General features: G+C 41.2%; 1 protein-coding gene across 1 annotated transcript; it reads left to right on the forward strand.

Annotated features, from left to right (window-relative positions):
- Nucleotides 1-27,528, forward strand: cmip (c-Maf inducing protein). Its single transcript, XM_079568224.1, has 21 exons — nucleotides 1-831; nucleotides 10,220-10,345; nucleotides 11,500-11,550; nucleotides 11,714-11,875; nucleotides 12,038-12,079; nucleotides 12,524-12,586; nucleotides 12,825-12,905; nucleotides 13,619-13,722; nucleotides 13,801-13,905; nucleotides 14,731-15,171; nucleotides 18,524-18,589; nucleotides 20,941-20,967; nucleotides 21,046-21,094; nucleotides 21,219-21,326; nucleotides 21,595-21,711; nucleotides 22,076-22,216; nucleotides 23,146-23,193; nucleotides 23,284-23,430; nucleotides 23,585-23,690; nucleotides 24,656-24,726; nucleotides 25,563-27,528. Exons 1-21 carry the CDS (start codon nucleotides 505-507, stop codon nucleotides 25,614-25,616), a joined length of 2,436 nt encoding a protein of 811 aa, XP_079424350.1. The 5' UTR covers nucleotides 1-504; the 3' UTR covers nucleotides 25,617-27,528.
- The last annotated feature ends 424 nt before the right edge of the window (nucleotides 27,529-27,952 follow it).

Consider the following 27,952-nt stretch of genomic DNA (forward strand, 5'->3'; position numbering starts at 1 on the left):
CCATTGACGTCAGTCCGGTATCACATGAACGAGCGGGGACCAACCGGCGCGCCGCAGCCGTACAGAGCTGGCTGCTGTACACAGCGCAGGATCAGGGCAAGAAAAGGGAAACGCCGCCGATGGGCTTGGATTGAATACGAACAGAGCCGCGTTGAACAGGGACACTCCACTGTGGGACATTTCACGTCTTTTCCCATCGTGTCTCCCTTCCTTTTGTCGCGGATTACACTATTTGGCTGAAGGGTGTACGCATTGGATAAGGCCATGGCCCTAACATATTAAATAGCTGCTCTGAGGAGGCGGGGGACACGGTCGTGGGGGAAAATGGAGGATTATTGACGCGTTTTTTTGTGGATACCGTGCGCTCCAGTCGCCACAGCGGTTACAGACAGCGCGCAGGGCCGAAGGTAGGTCCCTTCAACCCCAGTGTTTGTATAGGCTACATGTAGGCCTGTCTTGGCTCGGCGACATTTGGAAATAAACTGCTGGGTCGTAAGTGGCGCTATGGATCTGAGCAACGGAGGCGGCGGTGGCGGAGGGGGCGAGCTGCACAATAACCAGTTTTACCAGTGCGAGGAGAACAAGCCGCTGCTGGGGGACACGACCGAGGGCAATAACAACAGTAAAGTGGCTGCGGGGCCGTGCAAGAGGAGCCTGCACCACTGCGGAGGAGGGGGGATGCGCTACAAGCTGCTCCACGAGGGCGACATCCAGGTGTGCGTGCTCAAACATCCGCGCACCTTCCTCAGCAAGATCCTCACCTCCAAGTTCCTGCGCCGCTGGGAGCCGCACCATCTCACCCTGACGGACAGCAGCCTCAGCTCGGCCACGGTGAGTGCAGGGCCTCGCTACATCCACTGTCTTCACTCACACCGTGTTATGATGTTGACTTACGTGCAGTAAGTGTCAATGCGTATAGTTAAAGAGCTTTAACAGTTAGTCATATCACTGTGTTGATATGATAACAGTCTGCTTTGACATCACTTTATCTGATTGGACAAAATGGCTAGGTCATCTCCTACACAAAGAACAACGTGTGATAGGCTATTTGTAATACAATTATACAGCATGTTCATCAAACCTACTCATTTGCTGGTGATAATTTTGTGCAGTCATCCAAGTTCTTTAATATGAAGTAGAGATACGCCTTCTGTGGAGAGAGAAGACTGGTGGGGGATGTGGCTCACTCCTCTTTGTTATAGCATTCACATCTTTGATATTGCACAAGCCTTATGCTTTATGAAAAAAAAGATTTGACACATTATGCTCTAAAGCTTACAAGATCAGATCACACAAGTCTCAAAAGATTCAGACACAATTTAAGTCTTATTTCAATATAAAAAAAAAAAACGAAGTATGATGAATATTGTTGAATATCATTTTTACAGTGATGAGCATTTTATTTTTCATATTGTGTATAATGATCTTGGCTATTTTTACCTGACCCTGTCTCGCACGTGTGTGTACTGTATATCACATACATTTTTGGTTGATTTTTATTGTTGCCCTTCTTGTTTTTTTGTTTTGTTCAGACCATCGTTAAAAATATGTTGCAATTAGGGCCCGATCGATAGGGATTTTTGGTGTCTGATACCGATTTGAAGGGGGTTGGCATGGCTGATAGCCAATAGGCTGATATTTTAAATAATTTAATTTGAAGTAATTTTTGTTTTATCTCTCAAATAGTCTACAGTGTAACATTATAGTTACGGTTTCAATCATAGAAATATATCTAATTGACGGTTTACCGATAAGTCTTGATACTTCTAAACGTGTCAGTGTTGAACTGTGACAGCAGGGGGCGCTGTATGAGGGGCATAGGGCTGATTTATTCAGGACTTCAGAGGGAGCTTTTTTGAAAAACAAAAATCAGCAGATTCCAAAACAAAAAAGGTTAATTCTTTATCTGTTTATAAAATAAGTGTATTTTATGACACACCACGTGTGACGCGGTGTTTCTCAGTTCCCCTGATGCCTCCGAAGTTGTGGTGGGACTCATTTTAAAGCTCTGACTGAGCTCTTTCCAGTGCAAAAAAACAGGAAGTCCAAATATCGGCCCGATATCGGATGGTCCTGGTCCTAGTTGCAATGTATTGGTTCTTAAGTTTTTGTCACACAGTACCATCTAAGAAAAATATTGCTGTTAGTCAGGTTCTTTGAATTGACTTTGAATTTGAATAAACAAGGACCCGTCCCGAACTGATGCCCGTGTACGTTAATGCATGTGTGAGATGTGTAATATGTGGATTTGTAACTATTTCCTAAAGTAGCCTTCGGCTCTGAAAAGGTTGCTGACCCCCTGAACTAGTGTTTTGTATTTTCCTCTGGGACAAGGAGCCATTTGAACACTGCATTTGATTTGATTCAAATAGAATTTATAAACATTGTCTTGAAGAGACGGGTGGTGTGGATTAAACCCAACTTTAAAAACCCTATTATACTTTTGTGAAGGGATCAAGTATCTTGTATCTCAATCCAGCACTTAACAATAAGTTGTGGGTGTGAGAAAGGCCTATGTCACACACAATAGACACAAGTAAAAGAACACTATTATTCTGTGAGAGGACATTGAAGAGTGACATCACTCCAGCACCTGTCCCAGGACTGGCTTTATGGTGGTGGGTATTCACTATTGACATTTGGCACACGATTACCGGTAAATAAAGTCTTTAAGATCTCTCTATTTGATTCAGCACAGATCATAACGCACTGCAAATGACACTGTATAAGTACTCATTGTACTGCTCCCATGTCCCATCCCTATACCAAAAGTTAATGATAATGTTGCGCTTTTCCAGACGCTCAGTCGCTTACAGTTTTGTTCATTATTCATTCACACCATACTTGGTGATGGTAAGCGACATATGTCGCCACAGCTCCCCCACGGGTAGACTGACGGAAGTGAGGCTGCCAATTTGTGCCATCAGCCCCTCCGACCACCACCAGCCACTCACTCACTACACATTCACTATGTCTAGTTGTATGATGACACATTGACAGTGGAGGAACAACACAGACAAACGCCCGATTGTCTTAAAGTTCACTGCAACGTTAATGTTGTACAGTAAAATGCTGAATAAAAAACTTGCAAGCCACAACTGCATAGAGAGAGAGAGAGAGTCTAAAATTATGTTTTCCGGTAATGTCCTACTAACTAGTATCAACTACTGCTGTGTTTTGTTAAGACTTTTCGTGTCTTATTGCCAGGCAGCCAGGTAGATTGAATTATTGTGCTACGGTCTACCTAACATTTCAGTGACCACTACCACAACTCAAACTACTACTTTGCCAACGCTCAAAGTATGATGTATCTATGCACATGTTCTGTCTCTCCTAATTTTGGAACTCACTTTGTTCATACAAATTAGTCTCTATTATTGTGTAACATTGAAAATTCAACTTTGTAAGTGCTGCTACGTTATTCTATTGCTCAAGTTCAGAGTATGTCATGCGTTGGGGGTGTGTTGTGAGCACAGTGACCGTCATAAAAATACCTGATGGCTGAATATGAGCCTGTAGTTCCTGTTTGCTGGCACACTTTACGGTTTTACAGTTGACTTTGTACTGTACATATTAATGTTTACATATCTTAAGATGTCATATTTGGATGGGGCCTGTCGAATTAGAGAGTTGATGCTACAGTAAGGCTGGGCACTATGACAATTTAAAATGTAATTGTGCCTCTGTGAAGACTAAAGCCTTTTCTATTGAATGTAGTTCTGTGCTAAACATATGCCATCTTTTCCCTACCCATCCTTCCCTCTATGATCAGCCTCTTTCATGCTCTGAGTGAGTGATGGGCAGATTTAACGGTGACGTACAAGCTTTTTGAAGGAGATGGTTTATTTAAAAAAGTATGACTAATTGTGAGCAAATGAAAACAGTAAAAATTGTGACATGTGCACATTGGACACGTTGGTGTTGTTTAAATGAATAAAGTGGATTGGATTTTTGCCTTCTTGTCCACCCCAATGGGGTTGTCTAACAATTGTCTAACGTTTTAATTGAAATAAATTGTCAGAGGTTAGCCATGTTGGCACCATTTTGCCTGGCTGTTGGAGGTCTGGGTGCTGGTCTGTATCGATTATTTTTGTGGAGAACAGATGAACTTTGGTCGGTCAACAGCAAAAACACACATGACTCTGCTTCCACCCCTAATGTTCATTCACCTGTACTGTACATAAGGTTTATGTAAGAAGAAATCGAAAACCTCTTTATAAATCAGTAATTGCTTACTGAATTGTGTTTGAATCACATATGGATGTGCAATTAGAAACATAAAGTTGTAATATTCAAATGTGGCATTCGTGATGCATGTTGAGCTGGATTCTCGAATGACCATTTTGCAGCTGTCTGTCCTGAGTCCAGTATGTGTATTGTCTTTGCATACTGGTTCCCTGAATGGGAATCTTTGAGCAGCAGTTCTGAGATACTAGTTCACACTGTGAATTAGGCCCTGGCCTGCGCTTTAACGTATTGCAACAACACCATTGTTCATATGGACTGATTCATGCGAGTGTCCATGAATAGCAAAAACTTGAAATCAATAGGGGATGTTAAATAGGATGTGTTCAAAGGAAGTTCCCATGGCTTGTCAGCATTTAGTTCTCCATTTGTCAAACAATTGCTGTACAAAAGTGAAGCCCATTTGACTGATTTATTACCAAACACTGGTGATGAATTTCCGAGAATACAGCATCATTTTTTTCTGATATAAATGTAACAGTTCTATTTGACAACAAAACATGAACAGGTGGACAGGTTTTTGTTTTTGTCTGTGTTTGCAAAAAAAAAAACTCAGATGGAAGACATGAGTGTTTTTGTGATATATATTGAGTCTTATTGCAATATGGATAATGCGAGAACAATAAATGAGGCAACACTATTGATCCAGCCTCACCCCTACTTTGATGGCTCTATACCGACATACAATTGATGCTTAGTTAATGCTTAATGCTTAATGTTAATGCTTAATTAATGCTAATGGCCTAGCTGGTAGTGGCTAAGCTGCTGTCGCGTACACTAAAGTAAGTAAGTAAGTAAGTAATCTTTATTTATATAGCACCTTTCACTGGCAAAGGCCACGAAGTGCTTCACAACACAGTAAAAGCAGAAGTTACATACAATATAAAAAGGGGTCAAAACAACACAGAAATCATAGCAGCCCAAAAGTAGCTAATTAAAAGCTTGAACAAATAAATGTGTCTTAAGTTTGCTTTTGAAAGAACAGTGAATACTGCTCCAGTCCGTGTGTCGTGGGTTCCGACTCGCACAATTTGCTGCAGGTCTCTCCCCGCTCCTCACTGTGAGTCCAATCCAATACATCCTACGGGACAATTATCCTTTAAAAAACATCTGAAAATATAAAAATGGAAATTGTATTTTGGGAGCACTTTCCAGTTCTGTTTAGGCATTCCTGTGAGTGTTGTAGCTGAGGTCCCGTTCATGTCAGTCAAACATGCTCAAACCTACATTTACGTCTATGTAAGACGGCTTTGAGGACAAGCCGCTCGGATCTGCACAGTCCTCAAAAGAGTCACTTGAAAGGACTCTGCTTTGCTCATTATCCCCAGTACGGGTTCAAGACTATGGGCCACTGGGGCCAAACGGTTTTCCTTAGGGAGACTCATACCAAAATAATGGGTGGACTGAAAGGACACTGCAGGTTGCTTATGGTTTTCTAAACCTGCCAGGGTACTTATTTATAGGGGTCAAATCAGACCAGAATCACATAATCTTGCTTGAGCAACGAATTCTGATCTACAGCTGCATGTTACTGTTGTAGACCATTATTATTCTTATAGTTTACTTTGTTCAAGACTTGCATTGGGTGGCCTCTGGCGCAGCGGTTAGTGCTCGTGCTTTACAAATTCGATCCACTTTCTGTGTGGAGTTTGCATGTTCTCCTAGCCTGGCTATCGCCAGACAAAATAACACAAGTTGTATTTAGTCTGGGGACCACCAATTTATTTTCTCGAAGGAGAGGTGTGGTTTACGATCGTCCATAGCCGTTTATTGGGCGTTACGAATGTCTATCATGCGTCTGCACGTTGCCATAGCCAATCGTATCAGATGACGTATGATGTACCCACTGTAAACTTTCGAGCTAAACTATTTAGAACCCGTGTACAGATGCACAGACAGTGTACAGATCGAGAACTAAAGCTTGATCAAAATATGGAGCCGTGTACATCAGGCTAATGGTGTGTATGTAAGTGTGAGTGAGTCAGTCCATCCGATAGGGCAGCTGTGGCTTCTAAGGTAGCTTACCACCCCCGAACATGGAATGAATGTAAATTGCCCCATGTTTGTGAAAGGCATTAAACAAATGTCCTTCCTTTCCTTTCTTACATTGGTTGAATTGTAATATTGTTATTTGCAAAGGGATTTTTAGGGCCACTATTTATCACCAGTTAGATCTTATATACTTACATCACTTAATACCAATGCATGACATCAAACTTGTACACACTTGTTACTGTCGCCATTATTTATCCACTTTGCAGATGCATTGTTGGATAGTCATGAAAAAGGAGCCTTCTTAGTTTTTAAGCAGGCTGTTAATTCATACAGTACTAGGTTTAAATATTCCTTTGACATAACTAGTGATTGTATACGCATGGGCTACAAAAAAATCCAAAAAATATGATGCCATATGATTTTATTTTGTTCTAGTAGCATTGAACGGTACATATTTTTGGGGTTTTGGTGTATTTGATCGGTCTTCAAAATCCCAGCCATATGCCTATTTTGAAGATTAATTCAGTGATATATATTTTTTTAATGGCATACTAATTTCCTGCCAATTATGATCTCAAACAGTTACATCCTTAATTTCATTTTACTTTAAAGCACCTGTCCCCATGTTCTACACTCAGTGTTTATGCTGCTCTGATGCAGCTGAGCGCAACGTAAATTATATTGTGTCCACAACGCTATAAAAAATGACAACAATATAAAAAATTATATTGCGATAATGATATGCGATACGATATGGCCCACCCCTAGTCGGGACAGTGCATGTTGGTGAATATGCCGCACCGGATTGTAGCCATGGGCTAGTTTCCATCCATCACCCTCCACTCGCAACATCAAGCGCACTCTCATTCATCCTAGCCTGTTATACATGTTTTTAGTGGTAGGGGTGGACTGGAAGGAAACCTACGCAGGCACAGGGAGAACATGCAAACTCCACACAGAAAGGCCTCGTCCAGGGATCGAACCTGAGACCTTCTAGCTGTGAAACACAAGCGCTAACCCCTGCACCACCATCCGCCCATGTGCCTTTGCTTAAGAAATAACGACGGTGACATAATGGCAGTTGATGACAGTTGGACTTCACAGCTGCATGTATTCTTATTTATTATATGTGCTCGTACCCACACGTGTAATATTAATTTGTTATACATCACCCGTGGGCACTAATAGTCAGATTGTGCATAGCTGTGTGATTCTACCATTTTTTCCTTTCGCCCTTTGGTTTTCGTTTGCTCCCTGGAAACAAAAAGCGGCGCACTCACAACAAAACATCACGTACATCTCGGCTGCCCTGTTTCTATGGCGACGCAGCGATGAGGAGACCGAGACAAGCTCCTTCAGCCTCCTGCTGCAGCAAACACACGGAGACGCGCTGGAGGAGGGGTTTCCATGACAACGGCGCTGCTCATCACACCAGCCCGGGCCGTATGTTTGTCTCCATCATGCTCGGCCTCGCTCCAGTCCAAACACACGCCTCCTCTAGCTTTACACACAACAAATATCTTGAAGTGTAGTTATGATACAGTACCAATAATCCAGTAATACATTGTCATGTTGAATTGTTAATTATTTCAGTTTGTTTTTGTAAATTGTTATTAGTGATAAACAAATTCAATTGTCATTGTTATTACTCTTTTGTAAAGTTTTGTTACAGTGCAACAAGTGAAAGTTCCAAAACTATATCATCGGTATAATACATACATAATGTATACATGTCAAACCATAGATATTGCCTCCAAAAAAATGTCATATTTAGTTTTTTAATTTACCCAAATTTCTCAATCAGATCCATTGTGTTTAATGCCGCAATAGGAGCAATAGTGGCTTTGTGGGTAGAGTGGTCATCTTATAACCGGAGGTTGGCGATCTGACCCAAGATACTGCCAGTGACTTTTGAAAACACCCACCATGACTTGTATGAATGCGTCAGTCCCAGGACGGCTACAATAGTAGTAGCACTACTATTGTAGTATAATGAAACTGACTTTTTAAAGGCTTTCTTTTTAAAGTTAGTGGGGATTGTGTGCTCTCAAAGTTCAGAAAATCTGGACAGAAACTGCAGACTAATAACGTCTTTACCAGAGAGCTCAAACAGTGGCTCAAATCGGGTTGTTCCCATGTGTAAAATATGCCTTGTCTTGTTAAATAATGTGTTTTATTTGTTGTAACCTAAAGCCCCCTATGGACAGGTGTTGAAAATTAGCACATGTGCTACACTTTAAACACTGCATCTGGTTTGTCCAATTGCTATGTCCGTATTGAATGAATAAATGAAATGAAAGCATGGGGAAGGACTAATATAATATAAAATGTAAACATTTCTTCTTCATTTGAGTGTTTTTTTTATGTCCTAGTGAGATTCGGAGTTCGTTTTTCAGGGGGTCCTGTACATGTTCACGTGCAAACTCGATGCAGAAATGCCCCGATTGGTCCAGAAGTCAAACCTGGACACACTCACTGTGCCATCCTTTGTCTTTGAATTTTTGTCTTAGACAAACGTGACACAAGTGCCCATAGAAAGTCTTGTAAATTGAAGCAATTGTTGTACATTGTGTTAATGTGGTTTTGCTGGAGAAGGCGTAGTTGCAACACCTCTCTCTCATTCTGAATCATCCTTTTTACAGCACGGCTGCTAACTTCTTATTTCTTTGTATTTGTCACTGCTTGTTGACATTTGGCTTAAGCTTTACATGTGAAGTGGCTGCAGTACTAGCCCAATGGGGAATGTCTCAGCTGTTGTCTTAATACTGCCAGTGTTGCATTTAGTCAACAATAGTGTGAGCAACAGTGCAATGACTCTATATTTGTCTTCTGATAACCTCGTGTGAACCCAGGATGTGACAGTTAAGATCCTCCTGCAATAACAATCATATTCTTCATCATTTTTAAAATATTGTTACATGCTGAAACTAGTAGATAAATGAAGTGCATATACTGTAATTTCAGCCTTTAACAGTAATCCAGTTTGTTATGCTGATGAACTAACATTTCTGCATCAACTGTCTGTTCACCTGTCACAATGATTTGAAGGCTGTTTGTGGTGGAAATGTATATTGTTTCTTTGTTATAGAGTTTATATAGACCCTAAACACAGGCTGCACTCATATGCACATGTACCAGTCATTTTATCTGCGGCGCTTTATCAACCACTTGCACTATGACTGTAAACCTTGCACTGCCAATGCTGACATTATTTTATAATCTGCTTATTTTATTAGTTATTGTTTATACTTTTCGCCCTCTAAATGTTGTTGTTGTCATTGTATATAAGACACCTCTATTTACTATCTAATTGGTCGCACATTTCCTGTCTATTTGAGTGTTTTTTCTTGAGAGCTGGATGTAACAAGTGAATTCCTCCATTGTGAGATCAATGAAGGCTTATCTTGCATGTTGATTGTGGGTTACAAAACAACCAAGAATAAGCGAGATAAATAGTGAAGATATCCCAGACATCAATGCTCTTACATCACTAAAATATCTGCACTGTAATGCATTTCGGTGTCTCTGTAGACTACATTATGAAACTGTTGCATTCTTTACCAAACCTACATCATATGACATCTATCTATCCACCTTATGTTCCCAGGGTTATTTTTATTTAACACTGTCAGTGTTCACAATGACATTTGACTTGCAGACAGTAACCAACCTGACACTAAGCTGCTCATTGTGACTTGTGATAAACTTGTGTTTTAGGGATTTTTGCTTTGTCAACAGCAACTTCTGTACGTTGTGTAACACGTTTGTTGTGTAATAATATTCATAACACAACAATTATTAGTAATCCATCATACTGCTATGTTAATTGCAGTCAAATGGTTAACACAGGGATAAGATTGACCCTAAAATCAAATTTTAGATATTAACCGTAACAGTCTGTCACTATTTCCCTGTCTTTTTGAATGATAGGTTATTTAAAATGCATATCGTGAATTCATGCTCTAATTTGTGCCCTCAGCCCACCGGTTACATGGAGACGTCCCTGTCCTACAGCTCCATAGAGGACCTGCAGCTGCTGGCCTGGGACAACGCTCCTAAATACTGTGTCCAGCTCAGCTTCCCCGGAGGCACAGTGCTACTACAGGTGAGCACACGTCAAACTGTAGTGACTCACACAATCCAGCAACTCATCTTTTCAAGAAAAAGCTAAAAAAAAAAAAAAAAACGATTACATGGTTTCGTTGAGATTCATTATCATCTGAGCACGGGAGTTAAAAAGTGTGTTAGAAAAGTGTGTCCACGTCATGAGGACAGGACGAGCCCGAGCGGGACACGGTGTCCCTCCTGAGTGCGCTGGAACTGCCCTGTTTCTCTTGTACACATGGGCCCTCACCACATCCCTGTGCGCTCTGTGTTTGGCATTAGTTCAGCTTTAGCCTATTTTTTATTTTATTTTATATGTCTGTGCTCCAAAACTCTTCAAAGTGTTGTTATCCCTAACTATTCCCAATTCTCCGTCGATCGTAAACAAAATAAAAATCATCCATTCCCAGAAATGCACTGGAAAACATTTTATGCTTTATGTTGCGCAATCCTTCACATTTTCGCTGCATGCTTTTCGTCTCAATATCCGTATGTCACTGATGTTCCTGGTATTGAAATTGGCTGCCGCATTGTCCCATAAAAATGCAGAGCTGAAGCTTGTTTTACCGTAACATTGTGTGATCACAGGAGAAGCTGAGGTTTAGGCCAGACCACTTCCTAACTGCGTGTCTGCGTGCTGCTTTAAATTATGTGCACCAGAGAAACAGGCAGAAAAGTATTTGTGATTGTTTGACGTCAGAGACAATGCTTCCGTAAAGTGAGGTTTGATGAGGTTGCCTCACACAGAGCATATACAGCACATTTTGGACGTTAACTCACACATTATTGTCCATAGCAAATAGAATTTTTACTTGCGTACATACTAGGCTTAATTGTATCATTATTTTCTTACAGCGTAGGTCGAGATTATTTTATGACACTTTAAGAACATTTAGTCGATTGCACTATTGTGATGAATCTGTGGAGGATGGAGGCTGACCAATAGGACGCGTGTACGGGGACAAAGTAAACGACACTGTTTTGACTGTGTTCGAGCAAAGAGCTGCATTATAAAAGAAAACACCACAACAAAAACACACAGTCCAACACTGGAAGATCGTTATAGTGTCATATCACAATTCCACCCAGTATTTAATGTTTTTTACTCCCCCCATCCTGGAACTAACCGGGTTTGGCTGTTATTTGTTCCCACAGGCTGCAAACAGCTACTTAAGGGACCAGTGGTTTCACTCGCTACAGTGGAAGGTAAGCTTATGTCACCGATTTCAAGGAATAAGCATAATCTTGTTTCATTACTTATTGGTTTTTAAATATGTGAGGAGGAAGCAAATCTGTAATTTAAATCTCAGCTCAAACGGGGTGTGTTTTTTTGTGTTTTAGTTACTAATTTACTTTGCGTTTGATGCAGAAAAAGATTTACAAGTATCGCAAGGTTTTGACCAACCCGAGCCGCTGGGATGTGGTTCTGAAGGAGATCCGGGCGCTGGTGGACATGGCTCTTACCTCTCCTCTCCAGGACGAGTCCATTCACCAAGCGCCACTGCACATCATCTCCACCCTGCTGGCCGAGGTAAGTCACTGCCCCTCATATAAACAACAGACTAAAATGATTGCATAGTAGAACGATTATCCACTTTTTTTTAAAAATATCCCCATTGTTCACAGTGTACCCTGCTCATAGTTGTGTTGGAGGTCAACACTAATCAGCCTATTATTTTTCCTTTATCCACAGAACTCTAATCTCAGCACTCAGGACCATGAAAATATCATTGTTGTAAGTAAATCATTCAATCTGCCCATGCACAGTGGTGCATAACAACTGTGTGATATCATGTGGTATGTTCACATAAAGTAGTATCTAAAGTTGATAATAAAGTACAACTTATCATAATGTCAGAGCCAGATGAGAGCTTAGTGGATTAGGCTGCAGCACATGTACATGAGGGACTCTTTCAGAATGTAGTCCCAGCTCTGACAACTTACCCGCTTTTCACCCCCTGGCACACTATACTGTCCTATCCAATAAAGACAGCGGAAACCTAAACATGAGAGCGTATTTAGTCACTGCCTATCAAAGTATTAGTCATATCCCAAATCACACAGCTGTCATGCCTCAAAACAGTGATTTGAACCACCAAACCCCTGATCATAGCTCACCGCCTACTGTACTGCCTGAGCCACTGTCGCCCTATGAAGTTGTCTCGTCTTGTTACCCTAGGCCATTGCACCTCTCCTGGAGAACAACCACCCACCTCCCGACCTCTGTGAGTTCTTCTGCAAGGTCAGTCCACATTTCACTGTTAAATTAAATTATGCGTTATTCTTTTTTCACTCATGGGCTAGAACTCCAAAATAATGTATGGAAAACATATCATAGTAATTCAGCCCTGATTTTTGAGAGTACAAAACAACTTGTCCTCTGATGGCACCAAATATGCCAAATATGCTGAAGCGGAGTTTCTCAAATGCTGCAAAATGCAACAATGTATCTAAAAGCTGTTGTGTCTAACGTGTTGCAGCACTGTCGAGAGCGGCCGCGTTCAATGGTGGTGATAGAAGTGTTCACTCCTGTGGTCCAGAGAATCCTCAAGCATAACATGGTGAGATTAATGTACAAATATTTGTTTCATTTTGATGTTTGCTGCATGATTTTAAAGGGACTATATCATGCTATTTTACCCTTTCGAAACTAAACTATTGACATTTGTATGATATATTGTAATTCTTCTGGGGGTATTTTACCAACCCGGAAGACAAGACGCTTGGATTTAGTTAACTCCGCCCCTCTCTCCGCTCATGCAACACTACCAGTTGTAGGAATATAAATATCGCAGCAATAGTTGAAGTTTTGATTTACTTACTGCTCTGGCCTCTCCATCGGGTAGTTTTCTTGTGGGAATCTCGCTGATAAATTCCCACACCCCTCGTAGCCAAGCGTGCATTTTTGCCGCATTTTTCTGATTGTTAGGTAAGAAAAATGAGAACAGGCGGTGTCCAGAGGAGCCACATCTTCACACCTCCGGCGCAAAAATGACTTTGTTTGAGGGTGCATTTGTTTACTCTGCAGGGGCAGTGCCACTAAAATCTATATGGCAGCGCAAACTGGTCGGGCACTCTGGGGGGGTTTTGATAAGGAAATAGCATTACAACAGGGTTAAAAGCTCCAAAATGTTGATTTTGCATGGTATAGGACCTTTAAAACTGTGGGGGGGAGGTGTCTTACAATAAGGATTTAGTTCTTGTCATAAGTAGCATAAGCATAGCTGAATCAAAACCCCTACTATGCTCTGACTTTAACCTCTTGTCTGAACAGGATTTTGGGAAGTGTCCCCGTCTCCGCCTCTTCACTCAGGAGTATATTCTAGCACTGAACGAGCTCAACGCTGGGATGGAGGTGGTGAAAAAGTTCGTCCACAGGTGACAGACTGCTGTGTTACTGAAGTGTGCGGTTGGATCTTGGGCAGGTTTGTAAACTGTATTCCGCTTATGTTTCAGTATGCACGGGCCTACGGGGCAGTGTCCTCACCCTCGAGTCCTGCCCAATCTGGTGGCCGTGTGTCTGGCTGCGATCTACTCCTGTTACGAGGAGTTCATCAACAGGTCAGTGGAATAAAAGCATGTAGCATTTAATGTGAGTCAGGTTTGAAATGCGGGTCATGTGGTGAGCCGGTAATCTCTGGAGTCACCACTCAGATACTGATCATCAGCTTTGCATGTGCACTTTTTGAAGTAATCCGGTACGCTGAAAGAGCTAAGATATTTAGATTAATTCATGCTTAGGTTAAAAAGTTATTACCTACTTGCGGTAAATCTGTATTGTTTTGCACTATTTTTATCTCTCGTTCAAAGTATTCCCAAATGGACTGCCCCAATAGGAGTCTGTGAACTTGTTGAACTTGTACAGAGGAAAAAAAAAAAAAAAAAGGTGTTGTCATTAATGCCCTATGATCTGTTATGTTACTATCGATTAACGACAGTATGTGGCATTAGAGCAGAACTCATTAGACTCACTTCTTGGTCTTGTTGCACTCTAGAGAAACACATGTTCTGTGAATTTTCCAAAACTTCTCGACACTGACGGTGGTTGCTGCGGTGGCCTCATCTCTGGCCCCTGAACGCATCATTGTGTCCCTGTTGTGCTATTTTAAGACGTTTGTGCTGAAGCAATGGGCAAACAAAATAGATTTTCCATGTAAAAACATTTCAAGTGTGTCATTTTCTCCAGGAAAAAAAGAATGTTTAGGTTTGGTGACCTGCCAAAAACAAGAACCCAGGGAAAAATGCCACTATGACTATGACTGTGATGCATGAATATGTCACAATGTAATTTTTTATCAGAGCAAACCATGGCTGCATCTGATGATGTTTTAATAGACAGCAACAACTAAGTATGTTTCCCTTTGTGCCCTTGTGTTGGTTGGACAGTCGGGACAACTCTCCCAGCCTGAAGGAGATCCGTAATGGGTGTCAGCAGCAAAACGAGAGGAAGCCCCCAATGCCCCTGCGCCTGCTGCGGGCCGAGCCCCCCACACCGCCCCCTATGTCGGGCAGCCCTCCACAGACGGGTCAGAACGGCACGCCCAGCCCCGTCCCAGCCATACCCATCTCCCCGACACCTCCACCTGCCACCACGCTACCCCTCTCCCCTCCTCCCTCTGTGGTCAACTCCAGCGAGATCCTGGTGGAGCTGGAGCGAAACAACAACAACACCAACGCCAAGAGGAAGACGGGGCCATCGGGGGGCGACAGTGAGCCCAACCTGATCGACTGCCTACTGGTCAGCCCGGCCGTCAACACCATGTCCATCCAACTGCCCGCCCAGGCTGACCGCGTTCTGGGATGCTTCGCTCTCATCCTCAAAATGCTGTAAGTTCACGCTCAGACTTGCACTCTTGCCGGATTAAAGGTTGCATCCGAAAACAGTAAATTGGTAAGAGGTCTAAAGCCAAACCGGATGTGCGTCAGGGTCCGCCATGATAAGAAGCGTCCGAATTGGGCTGAGCAGACCTCACTGTGTGTTAATGCGGCATCTTTCTCAGAGGATGAACCAAAGGACAAGATTAGGTGGAATATGTGACCAAAGCATTTTTATTTCTGTGATGAAGCTGTAGCTGTGGAAGTTAAATCTGAAACTGCTTTTTGTCATCGTCTGTTTTCTGTGTGGCTTCATAATCGTTATTGTGGTTCATGTTTGAGTCGTTAAAGTCAGTGGTTGTAGTTGGAGTGTTTTTTGTAGTCCTAATACTATATGGGTGATGTAGTTTTTTATGAACCAGCTGTGGTGGTGATGCCACTTCCTGTTGTTTCCGCTGCCGGGTAAGGACGGTCAGATTGGGCAAACTGCTCTGAAATTTGGTTCGTAGCTGCATAGTGATCTAACAGTTGACCTTATCATATCATAAGTGTTGAGCGAGGATCAGGACATAGGAGCTACATATTTGAGGAGTTCAGATGGACCTTAAAGGAATAGGCCACCGTTTTTACATACTAAAATATGTTCTTACCTCACTTTAGACGTGTTAATATATCCCCGTCTGGTCTTTGTCCGTGCGCTCTGTCACGCAAACGGAGCACATACGCAGCCTCTCCCACATGTCACATAGCTCCGAAAAAGCTCACGATAGAAGCTACCAAGCTCTTCCACGTGTTCCCTATTTAAATAAAGTTACGTGAAGTGTTTATCTGCGAAGTATATTTACACAGAAATGTAGCATGTCGATTTTATAAGCAAATAAAAAGGGGGACTATATTGTGAGGCGTAATGATACGAGGAGTAAAACGTCCGCGCAGTAACTCCTAAAGTTTATTGACGGAAGTGAGCGGGGGAAGTCTTTAGGAGTTACTACGCGGACGCTGTGCTCCTCGTATCATTACGCCTCACAATATAGTCCCCCTTTTTATTTGCTTATAAAATCGACATGTTACATTTCTGTGTAAATATACTTCGCATGAAAACACTTCACGTAACTTTATTTAAATAGGGAACACGTGGAAGAGCTTGGTAGCTTCTATCGTGAGCTTTTTCGGAGCTATATGACATGTGGGAGAGGCTGCGTATGTGCTCCGTTTGCGTGACAGAGCGCACGGACAAAGACCAGACGGGGATATATTAACACGTCTAAAGTGAGGTAAGAACATATTTTAGTATGTAAAAACGGTGGCCTATTCCTTTAAGATTCACTGCTTTAAAAGGTAAACATATGGACGATAATAGCAGCTTGCAACAAAGATGGCAGATTTTGCTCATAATGCTTGTGTCTTGACGTTCAAACCTGATCAGTATGTAAATGTGTCCTTTTAGTCCATTTGAGAGTTACTTTGTCCTGGCTCAAACAAAATAATAAAGTATATTTAAGCTATCAAATGAGCGTTTAAAGGATCTGTATCATGCTATTTTAGCCATCCCAAAGTAAAGTGTAGGCATTTATATGATATATTGTACCTCTACCACTATGGAGTACCGTGGCGGCATGGTAGCGCAGCGGTTAGTGCTCTCGCTTCACAGCTAGAAGGTCCGGGTTCGATTCCCACCTGGACGGGCCTTTCTGTGTGGAGTTTGCATGTTCTCCCCGTGTCTGTATAGGTTTCCTCTGGGTACTCCGGTTTCCCCTACCACTAAAAACATGCACAATAGGCCAGGATGAATGATGTGTGTGAGTGAATGTATGGTGGTGGTCAGAGGGTCCGTTGGCGCAGACGTGTGTAGTCGCCGAAGGGCCTCTGTCAGTCTCCCCCAGGGGAAACTGAAGCTACAAACGTAGTTTACCACCACCGAGTATGGAGTGAATGTACAATTGTCTCATGTAAAGCGCTTTGTGAGTATATAAATAAAGATCTTCTTCTACTAATTTTTGTGAAGTATTTTCCGGGGGTATTTTGCAAACCCGGAAGACGAGACGCTTCGATTCAGTTAGCTCCGCCCCCTCTCTCCGAGTTGATCTGCCCATGCAATATTAGCAGTAAAATAAATATAAATATCACTGCAATAAGTGAAGTTACTTCTCGATGCAGTTATAAGGAGTTGACATCTGCAACACAGCTTCATACATGGCTAACACGTGTTTTGACTCACCACCGCTCTGTCCCGGCCTCTCCATCACATTGGGGACTCGCGTTGGTTATAAAAGTTAATCCACTTTGAGAAGATTCACCAAACATCCATCAAGAGACAGTCACAGCAATTTTTGGCTGATCGTTGCTGAATCCCGGAAAGAAATTCCAACTTCTGGCGAGTGGCCTCTTCTTTAGGAAGGTTGAATAAAGTCCTACATCTCTCGCAGCCAAACGCGCTTTTCTCCGCGACATTATCGTTAGGTAAGAAAAATGAACAGGCGTGTCCAGAATAGTTTAGAAAGAGCTCCATCTTCACATCCTTCAGTGCAAACATGACATCTGTTCAGACGCTCAAGGAGGTGCGTTTGTTTTGCGTTTGTTTTCTGCCCTGACCTGGAAGTGCTTCCTTTTTTTTTATTTTTTTAAGCTGTTTTATAAATTTAAATCAGGCCGTAAGGCATTACATTACAGACGTTGTGCTCTTCCTGTCACAACTCAGTCGTTTCCAGCAGAGGACGGAGCAGCTGCTCAGAGAGCAGGATTCAAGTGGATTGCTGAGAACTGCGTGAATGAAGCCAAAAAACACTCTGGGGGTATTTTTGATAAGGAAATAGCATAACAACATGGCTAAAAGCTCCAAAAAGTCAATTTTGCATGATATAGGCCCTTTAACTTGTGTGGCTGCTCTGTCCTTTCAGACTGGACGCATGTTTTCCTCACTGTCTATACATGGATATTAGTTCACTGAGTTATGCCATTTGCATAAAATATTTGAATAAATGCCACTGTTATGTGTCATGCCGTTTTGTAGCTCATGTATCTTGATTTTAGTCTTGCTCTGACGATAGACGACGTCATTGCACCAGGAGAAGTGTGTGGATAAGGCTAAATAGGTTAAAAGACCTAAATGAAAGGATGTGAAACTGGAGCAGCAGTTCTGTGGCAGTCTAGTCAACCATCGCCCTGGCCTAAAAAAGCCCCAGGACATGTGTAGAGTTTGTAAAAGCCGTTGTTACTTAATTCACAGTAATGCGATTCTTGTGCTAGTGCCTCTGCTGACCTCAGTCTGCTTTAGTTTCACCTGCAATCGTGCGTTCTTTGTCCAGGACACACCCTCTTTTACAATCTTCTTGTTCTTGACGTACGTTCTGTATGTGTCTTTCAGATCGGACTACGATGACTGGAGACCTGCTCTGGCAAGTCTACTGCAGCCCATCCCCTTTCCTAAAGAGTAAGACAAGTCCGCAAATATTGATACAGTGCCTTGATCCAGTGCTTTCTAACTGGTAACGTCAGCATCTTCGTGTCCTGATTTAGCCCTGAATTAATTTAGTTATAATACTATATATCTGCATTGATCTGGTTATCCTTATTTTAGACTAGGTTCAGCTGCAGGAATACAGTTATGTCTACTTGTTTCTACCTGAACCATCTAGTCTGTTTGATCTATATTATTTGGAAAAGGAAATATCAAGCACCTCACTTCTCCTTCAGTGGAGTGATTTACCACTTGTTTTTGTATGTTTGAGGCCCTGTCGTGTGAGTTCTGGATGAGCACCAGAAACACACTGGTTTATTGTTATTCGTTTTCTTACAGTACAATCGTCCATTCATTTGACAAATTTAATGAGTTGCAGCGATTTAAATACAATACTTGTGCCTGCGCTTGCATTATCACGTTAAATTGTGTAGCCTACTGTGATGCGACTAATTCACTGATTAATGATCCTCAGTTATCACTTGACATCACAACATTCCAAAGAGCCCATAGATTAAAATTGTAACGCCGCCCAAGAAGTGACTTCCTGTTTCGATCTAGCTCACCAAAATAAAAGCACCATCTTATTCATTAGTTCAGCATTTAATTTGTTCAACTTTCTTTCTGCCTAACTATTAACAGACAAAACACTTAAAATGTGTGGATTTGATTATTATATTGTAATGTTGCAAGTACCTGCTGAACTAATCAATGAGATGAGTTGTGTGCTTTTATTTTGGCAGGCTAGATCGAAACAGGAAGTCACTTCTTGGGCAGCATTGTTATGATTTGAAGTTATGCACAGAGTCTGTTGAGGTGGAGGGCAACTAAAAATCCTATGACGGTAACAACGGTAACTGTGGTAACTGGCTAATTGCAGATATTTTTTGTCTTCGTTTTTGGTTAATATCTCAAACATTACTGGAAGAATCCACATGAAACAAAAACTGTCTTAAAGTTCATTGTCTCCTCTTTCAAAACATATGAACTAATGTCCAATTACTTCTTATAAAGGCGTCCAAAAGCAGTGACAATATTCAAAAACATGAGTTGGCCAATAGAAAGGAATTTCAGACATAAAAAGTAATATATATGTCAAGTTTTTGAATCCAATCACTATCAAATACTGATGAGGAAAATCAACGTGAAAGTGACATATTATTGGCTGTAATTGCAATCTTTAAAGTTTAGCATGTGCCCGCCCGCTCCCCAGTTTCTCAGTTTTATCTGGGGAGGTGTGAGCCCGGTGGAGCGCCCTGCTGACGTAAACAAGGAACTGCACCTCGTCCCACGGGAGGAGCTCTGTAGGGGCAGCTCAGTCTCTCCAGAGAAACCATTGTAATTGGCTACAAGCAGACGGCAGCTCTGTTTCTAATTACCTGTCTGGTGCGCGTCAGGCTTCGTTAGCGGTGACTGGTTGCTTGTTGTCCTCTTCATCCCCAGTGCTCACCTGGTGCTCACCTGTGCCACTGTTGCCGGGCCACTGCCTTCGGGCATTATGAAACACAATAATACTCCCCAGAAGCTCAATGAGTCATTCCACACAACCGCGAACACACGCACATATTACAATGCTGATGCATAATGAGCAGAATTATCTAAAGAATGCAATATTTCAGGTTAAGGAAACACAAGCAATTCATATATTTTTTAAACAAATATATTATGGGTTAGATTCTCCGAAAGGGCCACAGGAAGGTTGATCATTTAGCATTACACAAAATGAGCTTCGAGAACAATGACAAACACTGTTCATTAAGCTTTTTCTTTCTGGTAAAGTTGGTTTTAAGTTACTCTGGGTTTATCCGTAATGCAAGCTAGTGGAAACACTTTGTCCTTTATTAATCAATAATAGATTGCTTGTGCTATAGCCAAATGATTACTTTGAAGCTCTGGCAGGTGTTGTTTTTAAGTAACAGAATGGCATTGTCCGCTCAGGGATCATTAAAGTTTCTTCTGTAACAAACAAATCGAACAAATTAAATTTAACGACTCGACTTTTCATTCGTCATAATGAGCTGTCCCTCTGAAACTGTTGAGGCTAATTCTGCTTTTCCTGTGTCGTCAGTCAACTCTGGGACAAAGCGAGTCCCTGACATGCTTCATGAAACACGTAATTCATAAACAACTTGGCTCAAATGATGTGACAATTCTGCATGTCATGTTAAGTAATAAGAATATTACAAAAAATATTAGGGTCAGTCAAAAAAAAAAAAATTACAATCCAATGAAATAAAAATACGTACCGGTACATATATTTGTTATGGAGTGTTTCTGAAATTTGTAATACAATGTAAAATAATTTTTGTGTTTTTTTTCTCCAGGGCTCTTGCACACGGCAAATTCACAAAGTAAGACCCCTATAATCATTGTTTATTACTTTTCAGTGTTTACTTCTACGGTATCAAAACTAATGTGTGTTTGAACAGGGAGCTGAAGTATGTGATCCAAAGGTTTGCAGAAGACCCTCGACAAGAGGTCAGTGTCACTACACTAATAGATTTGTTATACTTGTTATCTTTGTTGTACTTTCGGACACATTTACAAATTAAAAAATGTGCTTCTGTTATCAGTGAAATAGACTGAGAATGTGTGTCTGTAGGTTCACTCGTGCCTGCTGAGTGTCCGCTCAGGTAAAGATGGCTGGTTCCAGCTCTACAGTCCAGGGGGCGTGGCCTGTGATGATGATGGAGAGCTGTTTGCCAGTATGGTATGTACTTAAGGTTTATGGAGGGGCAGGCAATGTCATGCCTCCAGCATACAGCTGCTGGCTCATCTGATTATTTAAAAAAAAATATGATAATAAAAAAAAGCACCTGTTTAAGGACTTAAAATATATAAAAAATTGTAATGTTTATAATGTATGTGTATGAACTGTATGAACACATGGAATTTGGACCACTCCAGCTCTAGTCGGAACAATGCAAACTTCCCAGCCCCAGCTTTACTGAAAGTGTACAATATGTCCCCTCTCTCAGGTCCATATCCTCATGGGCTCTTGCTACAAGACCAAGAAGTTCCTTCTGTCTCTGGCAGAGAACAAGCTGGGCCCCTGTATGCTGCTCGCTCTCAGAGGGAACCAGACCATGGTGGAGGTAGGCCTGGGACCGGTTCTTAATCACTGACCGTCAAACTCAATAAACAATATAGAACATCTTTAAAAGAGACAAAAAAAGTTCTCAGATATCTCAATATCGATGCGATACAATAGAACTAAGCATTTTTCAGAAAATTAAAAACATGATGCAAAAGAGTGCAGTTTTATTGATGAAAATCTACATGGTTTATATCTTGCTTTTTTTATATTAATATCTTAAATGTTCATATCTCAATATTGATCCAATAACAATATATCTTTCAGCCCTACTTTGCACCAAACCCACATAGAACAAGTCGTGTGTTAAATGTGTTCCTTTTCCAGTGAAAAACTTGTGTTAATTTTTGAAACATATGATGCAGATCCTGTGCCTGATGCTGGAGTACAACATCATAGAGAACAAGGACACACAGCTGCAGATCATCTCCACTCTGGAGAGCACTCAGGTGGGGCTGCGCATGTACGAGCAGCTCTGTGACCGACAGAGGGAGCTCAAAGAGCTGGTGAGTGACCCATTCTTTCAATGTATACTGTACAGTATTACAGTATCTTTATTTTGTTACTTGCTTCTTAGAAGTGCTTCTTGTAGACGTAAGGTGAAGTAAAGTTCGTGAAGCACCTAGTACCTAGTACCTAGTGGTGAACTCTTCAGATGCATCCTTTGGTCATTTTGTTCACTTTGTGTCCAGACGAGAAAGAAAAAACAACATTGGATTAGAAATCAGAAGGCTTGTGTGTAAAGTTTAAATTGGTACTGTATTTGTGCCTGATCTTTAGCTGAAGACTTGCAAGAAAAGTTCCCAAAAATATATTTCTAACATTGTATAACATTTGAACATTGCTTTAATTTGTCTTTTATTGCTACTAGTAGTGTTGTATTACATCATACTCCCTGGCGAGCCAGATACACGCTTTTATTATTATTTTTCAACGACGCATAGTACGGGACTGGAGATTCCCTCTGAGTTCTGATGAGCGCGAATGGTGGATTAATTAATCCATAATAGAAAATCAACTACAAAAAATCATGCAGAGGACTTATAAATGGCGCCATCTTCAGCCATAATAACAGGTGAACATCTAAACTATTTTAATAACAATTGAAGTTATAAAGTTTGTTCTGAATGATGCAAGATTTGAGAGCCTTTTGCATTTGAGTGTTGTATTACAAATTATTTGCAGCTGTGATTTATTTGGATCCATAACAAAACGTTTTGGATATGGAATTGGCTGCGGGCAGAGACCCAGACACATCTGCTTTAGAACAGAAAATAGGAGTGGCTATCAGGCCAGGCTATACAGGGAGAAGGAGAAATTCTCCATCTTTATCGTACCATATTAATGCAGCATACGCCTCACTTGCACCCCTTACTGTCTGTAAAGGGTATTGCAAGGTCTTCTACTCACACTCTGTTTTTTCCTGTTTTCACAGCAAAGAAAAGGAGGCCCCACCCGCCTGACTCTGCCCTCCAAGTCCACGGTAAAGACATATTACCACACATACATACATGCATAAATACATACTATTGATCCCACCGTTCAACTCTTTTAAACTTGCGTTATGTATCAGGATGCCGACTTGGCTCGCCTGTTGAGCTCAGGGTCCTTTGGGAACTTGGAGAACTTGAGTCTGGCCTTCACCAATGTCACCAGTGCCTGTGCCGAGCAGCTCATCAAGCTGCCCTCACTCAAACAACTCAACCTGTGGTCCACTCAGGTACGAAACAGTCACAGCTTTTAACTGCCTTTAATAGTGACAATGTGTTTTGTGGAATCTAAATTCAAAACGTACTGATGATGAAGACTCATTTGATAATGATCATAATAATCATAATTGTATAATTCCGTATATATATGTTTTTTCATTCCAGTTTGGAGATGCAGGGCTGCGGTTGTTGTCGGAGCACTTGGCCTGTCTCCAAGTGTTGAACCTGTGTGAAACCCCAGTCACTGATGCTGGTCTACTGTCACTCAGCTGTAAGGATCACTTATTATTCAAGTTTTTTGTGGTTCTCAACTAGGGCAACATCAAGACAAGCCCCATCTCAAATACAAATGTTAATTTCAACTTATTTTGTAAACATTTTCTGTTTGACCTTGTTATATCAAATACAGCAGTTCTATTGATTCAAGGATCAATCATAAGACCGACACTTTAACACATTGAGTGCCAAAAACAGAAAAACTCGTTTTTGTGTTTTGTTTTGTTTTGTTTTAGTACGAAACTAGACACTCTAATACACCTTGTGTGATTTTGGTAGCTCTGTGATGAACAGAAGTTTTTTTCTTTTCGTGACGAAGCAGAGCTTCTCATGTACTAATCGAAACAGTTGGGATTTCAACGTTTCTCTGAGTTTTTAAATGGTCAAAATCGGTCCAAGGACGACTGAGACGACTGACGACTGTTTAAATGCACATGCGATAAAAGGCGATCAATCTGCGGCAACACGCAGTGTTTCAATACGTGTCAACAATGTTGTTGTTGAAAATTGACTTGAAACAAATATATTTAGGCATTTGCCTCTGTCCATAACGTTAGTGTCCGTCGAGAGAGGACAGAGGAGGAGAGAGTTCGAGAGAAGAATTAATCAGAAAGGAGAGAGCAATGATTTTAATCAAACTAGCCTCTGTTTAGCTTTGCATTTCTCAGGAACCGAGGCACTGAATTAAACTGTTTTCACCTACAGAGAGCTTAGATTCTCGTCTTTCAAACGAGCATGTTTCCATAGCTATAACATGGAATATGCTGTGGTACTACAAATATCATGAAAAATGGTCTGGATTGTTGGCACTCTACAGTGCGGCACTCAATGTGTTAAAACATTTATAGATATGCGACCCACTTAAAGTCATGGATCCCGATCCACCAGTTGAGAACTACTTTACTTTTCCATATTGCAGTTTATCCCAAATAACTACAGCATTATGCATTTGTGTCTCAGCGATGAAGAGTCTGTGCAGTCTGAACATGAACAGCACCAAACTTACAGCCGACACATATGAAGACCTCAAGGCAAGTACCTTGCATTTTTGGACCTAGCAGGTGGTAACGTGTTGTGGAAATGGGTTTAGGTCAGGTACATAGCCGGGTATGGGGCCATATTGGGTTTTTGAACTTGCCAGTAGGACTATAGAAATCGTAGAAATGCCGTTAGCTGAGCCTGGTCCTACTAATGCATGCATTTGCTTAGCCGTCGAATCCCGACCCGATCAAAATGAACGTTCTAAAAAAGTCTACAAAGTAGCAATACTTTATCTACATTTACTTTTGGCTTTTCATAACAAAACATACACCAATACAATTACCACCATTGCTACCATGAAAACCAGGATTTAATGCCTGGTCTGAAGCAGGACTGAACCACATGTAAACCTGGCCAATACAGAACTAAACAAGAACACGTGGGGACTCAATAAGGTCTGAACCACCCAGACCTTATTGCTTCTCAAAGAACACAAGGCTCTCTCTCTCGCTCTACAGCTGTTCAGGCAAAGTAATTACAGAAAGAAAAAAGAGCCACGGGCCGGATTAAACTCTTTAGTTTAAAAGACCAACTCAACCAACCCACAGTTCTCCGCTAATCATTCAGTGTTAATATTGGTCCACTGGAACCATACTTTTGATTGTCTAGTCTAGTGGGATTATATACTGTTGACAAAACAGTAATATACACAAATACACATCAAATTAGCCTATACATAATTTACCACAATAGCAGATTTTACAACTGTCTTGATTGTAAACAGAGTATAGGTTTTAGAGACACATTTACACAGAAGCAAATGTGTCAGGAGATTCATTGAATATACAACATGTTCTAACTAATACGTTACTTTTATGCATTGCAGGCTAAACTGCCCAACCTGAAAGATGTTGATGTCCGGTACACAGAGGCCTGGTGATGTCCTTTGCTCAAAACCAACTCACTTTATCAAATCTACACACAAACAAAAACGTGCACACCAACATATCTACATATTTTGATAACCGCGTGGAACCGGCTTTCCTCAATGTCCTGGAATCAGCTGGAGCCCTCGCTGTTCATCAGCTTCATCTTTTGACATATCTGTTCGATGGATGTCCCGACACCTGTACCCGTCTGTCCCATGAAAGTCATCCAAATTTTAGGATGACAACTTTTTTGCCTTTGTACGGTGAAGTCTGGATACAGCAAATTCCAGTTCTTCAGTAGCTCTTTGGTTTTCACTTTCCAGATTCAAATCTCGATATTTTTTGTCTTTCATTTGGGAAAACTATGACTGAGACTAAGACTGTGCCTACTCACACACAAGATCTACACAAAAAGCGGTTCTTTCAACTTGAATGAACTTTATATTTTTTCGAAAACTTTCTGTGCTTCAATATTCAAAAAAGAACTCTGTTGGATGCACTGAGGTCTTTGGGATTGGGAAAAAAAAATGGCAAAGATGGCGGCACAGCTTGTTTGTTCGTATTTTTGTGTGTGTACATAGTGTAATCCCATCTACAGTGGGCGACAGTGGCTCAGATGGTAAACCTGAAGGTCTGTGGTTCGAATCCCAGCTCCCACAGATGCACACTGTTGTTGTGTCCCTGGGCAAGACACTTCACCGACCCTGTGTCTATGTACACTGGTGTATGAATGAGAGTGTGAATGGGTGTGGTTCCTTGATGGAAAAGCGCTTTGAGTGCCTAATGTAGGTGGAAAAGCTCTATATAAATTGAGACCATTTACCATTACTATTTAATAGGTTGTGTAGCAGTAGCGGGGTTGTCTGGGACCGCCCCTGTTTTAATTTATACAAAGCGTTCTCCACTCGGACTTGGGAAATGCATGCCCAGTTATTTTGTTCTTGTTTTGTCAATTTATAAAAAAAATTAAAAAAAAGCAGGAAGGATATGTTTGCTTCATACCGTGACTGGATGTGTGTACTGACCCATCACCAGCCGAGAATTTGTATATTTTCATATCCTCTGTTATATTTGGCAGAAAAACAGACAAACAGCTCATTGAGGAAAAAAGACTGAAAATGACACTTGCCAAAACATCTTTGTTCACATTTTATTGTTGTTTTTTTGGGGCCAATTGGTTGTAATATGAATAGTGGAACTTTGAAAGACCCACATTGACAATGCGGCAGTGAGACACCTCTCAATCCCATAGACCCCAAAGTCAATGACCGGCCTTCGACTGATGGATTTTGTACATATACTTTACCACAGGTTAAAAAGGACTAATGCATTTGCCGACATTCCCATATCAGTCGATACGTGTTTAAACTGCCCTGACTGACTGACTGGGTTTTTGAATGGACTATAAGCTCTGACTGCATCTATCACCTTTGTATTTATTGTTTTTTGGTTGAAGGCAGAAGCAGCAGAGCACAATGCCGTCCGTGATGACATTCTATTTATTGGTGCCATGATGTTTGTGTTTGGCTGCTGCCAGCTGTGGCTCTGTGCTCTTTCATATCCTGTGTGATGTATATACAGTGTATATAGTCATCCCCTCCCCTCTCTCTCTCTCTCTCTCTCTCGCAGCCTGTCTTTATCTGCAGGCTGCTGATGCCTTTCTCTAACATTGTGTGGTATTGTTCCTATAATAGCGTATGAGGTCACAGAGAAAATATAGATAATATTTGAACAAAGTTCAAGTTTGAGTAACGTCTCCATTTTATTTCACATGAATTTGGAAATGAGTAGTCATATTTAATCATCTGCATGATCAATAAGACAGCATACCTTTTCTCCCAGATGCCATTCCTGACTCGCCCCTCCTAATAATGCAGGCCTTGTACTGGCATAAAGCATGCACCAACTCAAGGGTTCCCAAACTTTTCAGGGCGTGACCCCACAAACAACTCGGGACCCCATCCTGTAAAATGTAATAATAATAGTATAATAATTTAAGGTGCAAAACATTTAAAATCTAGTTTAATTATGTTAGTTTGGATACTGTATTTTTATATTTGGCTTGATTTCATTAAAATATGCAGTTTTCAAGCTAAATAACATAAAATTGTCAGAATGAATATTGTCTCAATTATCATGTGACCCCCCAGGGGGTCCTGACCCCCTCTTTGGGAACCACTAGCCTGTGGCTGGACTACATTCCTTTTTATTCTTCAATTGGCAAGTTTGATGGTGGTGCTTTGTAGCACTGCCATATATTAATTTTATTTTAAATATTACTAAGGTGTACTTTATTCTCCCTGTTGGGAATTTGGGCGTCTGTATTTGTTCCATCCTTCAATCCAGA

Source organism: Gobius niger (genome assembly GCF_951799975.1).
Source record: "Gobius niger genome assembly, chromosome: 12".
Taxonomy (NCBI): domain Eukaryota; kingdom Metazoa; phylum Chordata; class Actinopteri; order Gobiiformes; family Gobiidae; genus Gobius; species Gobius niger.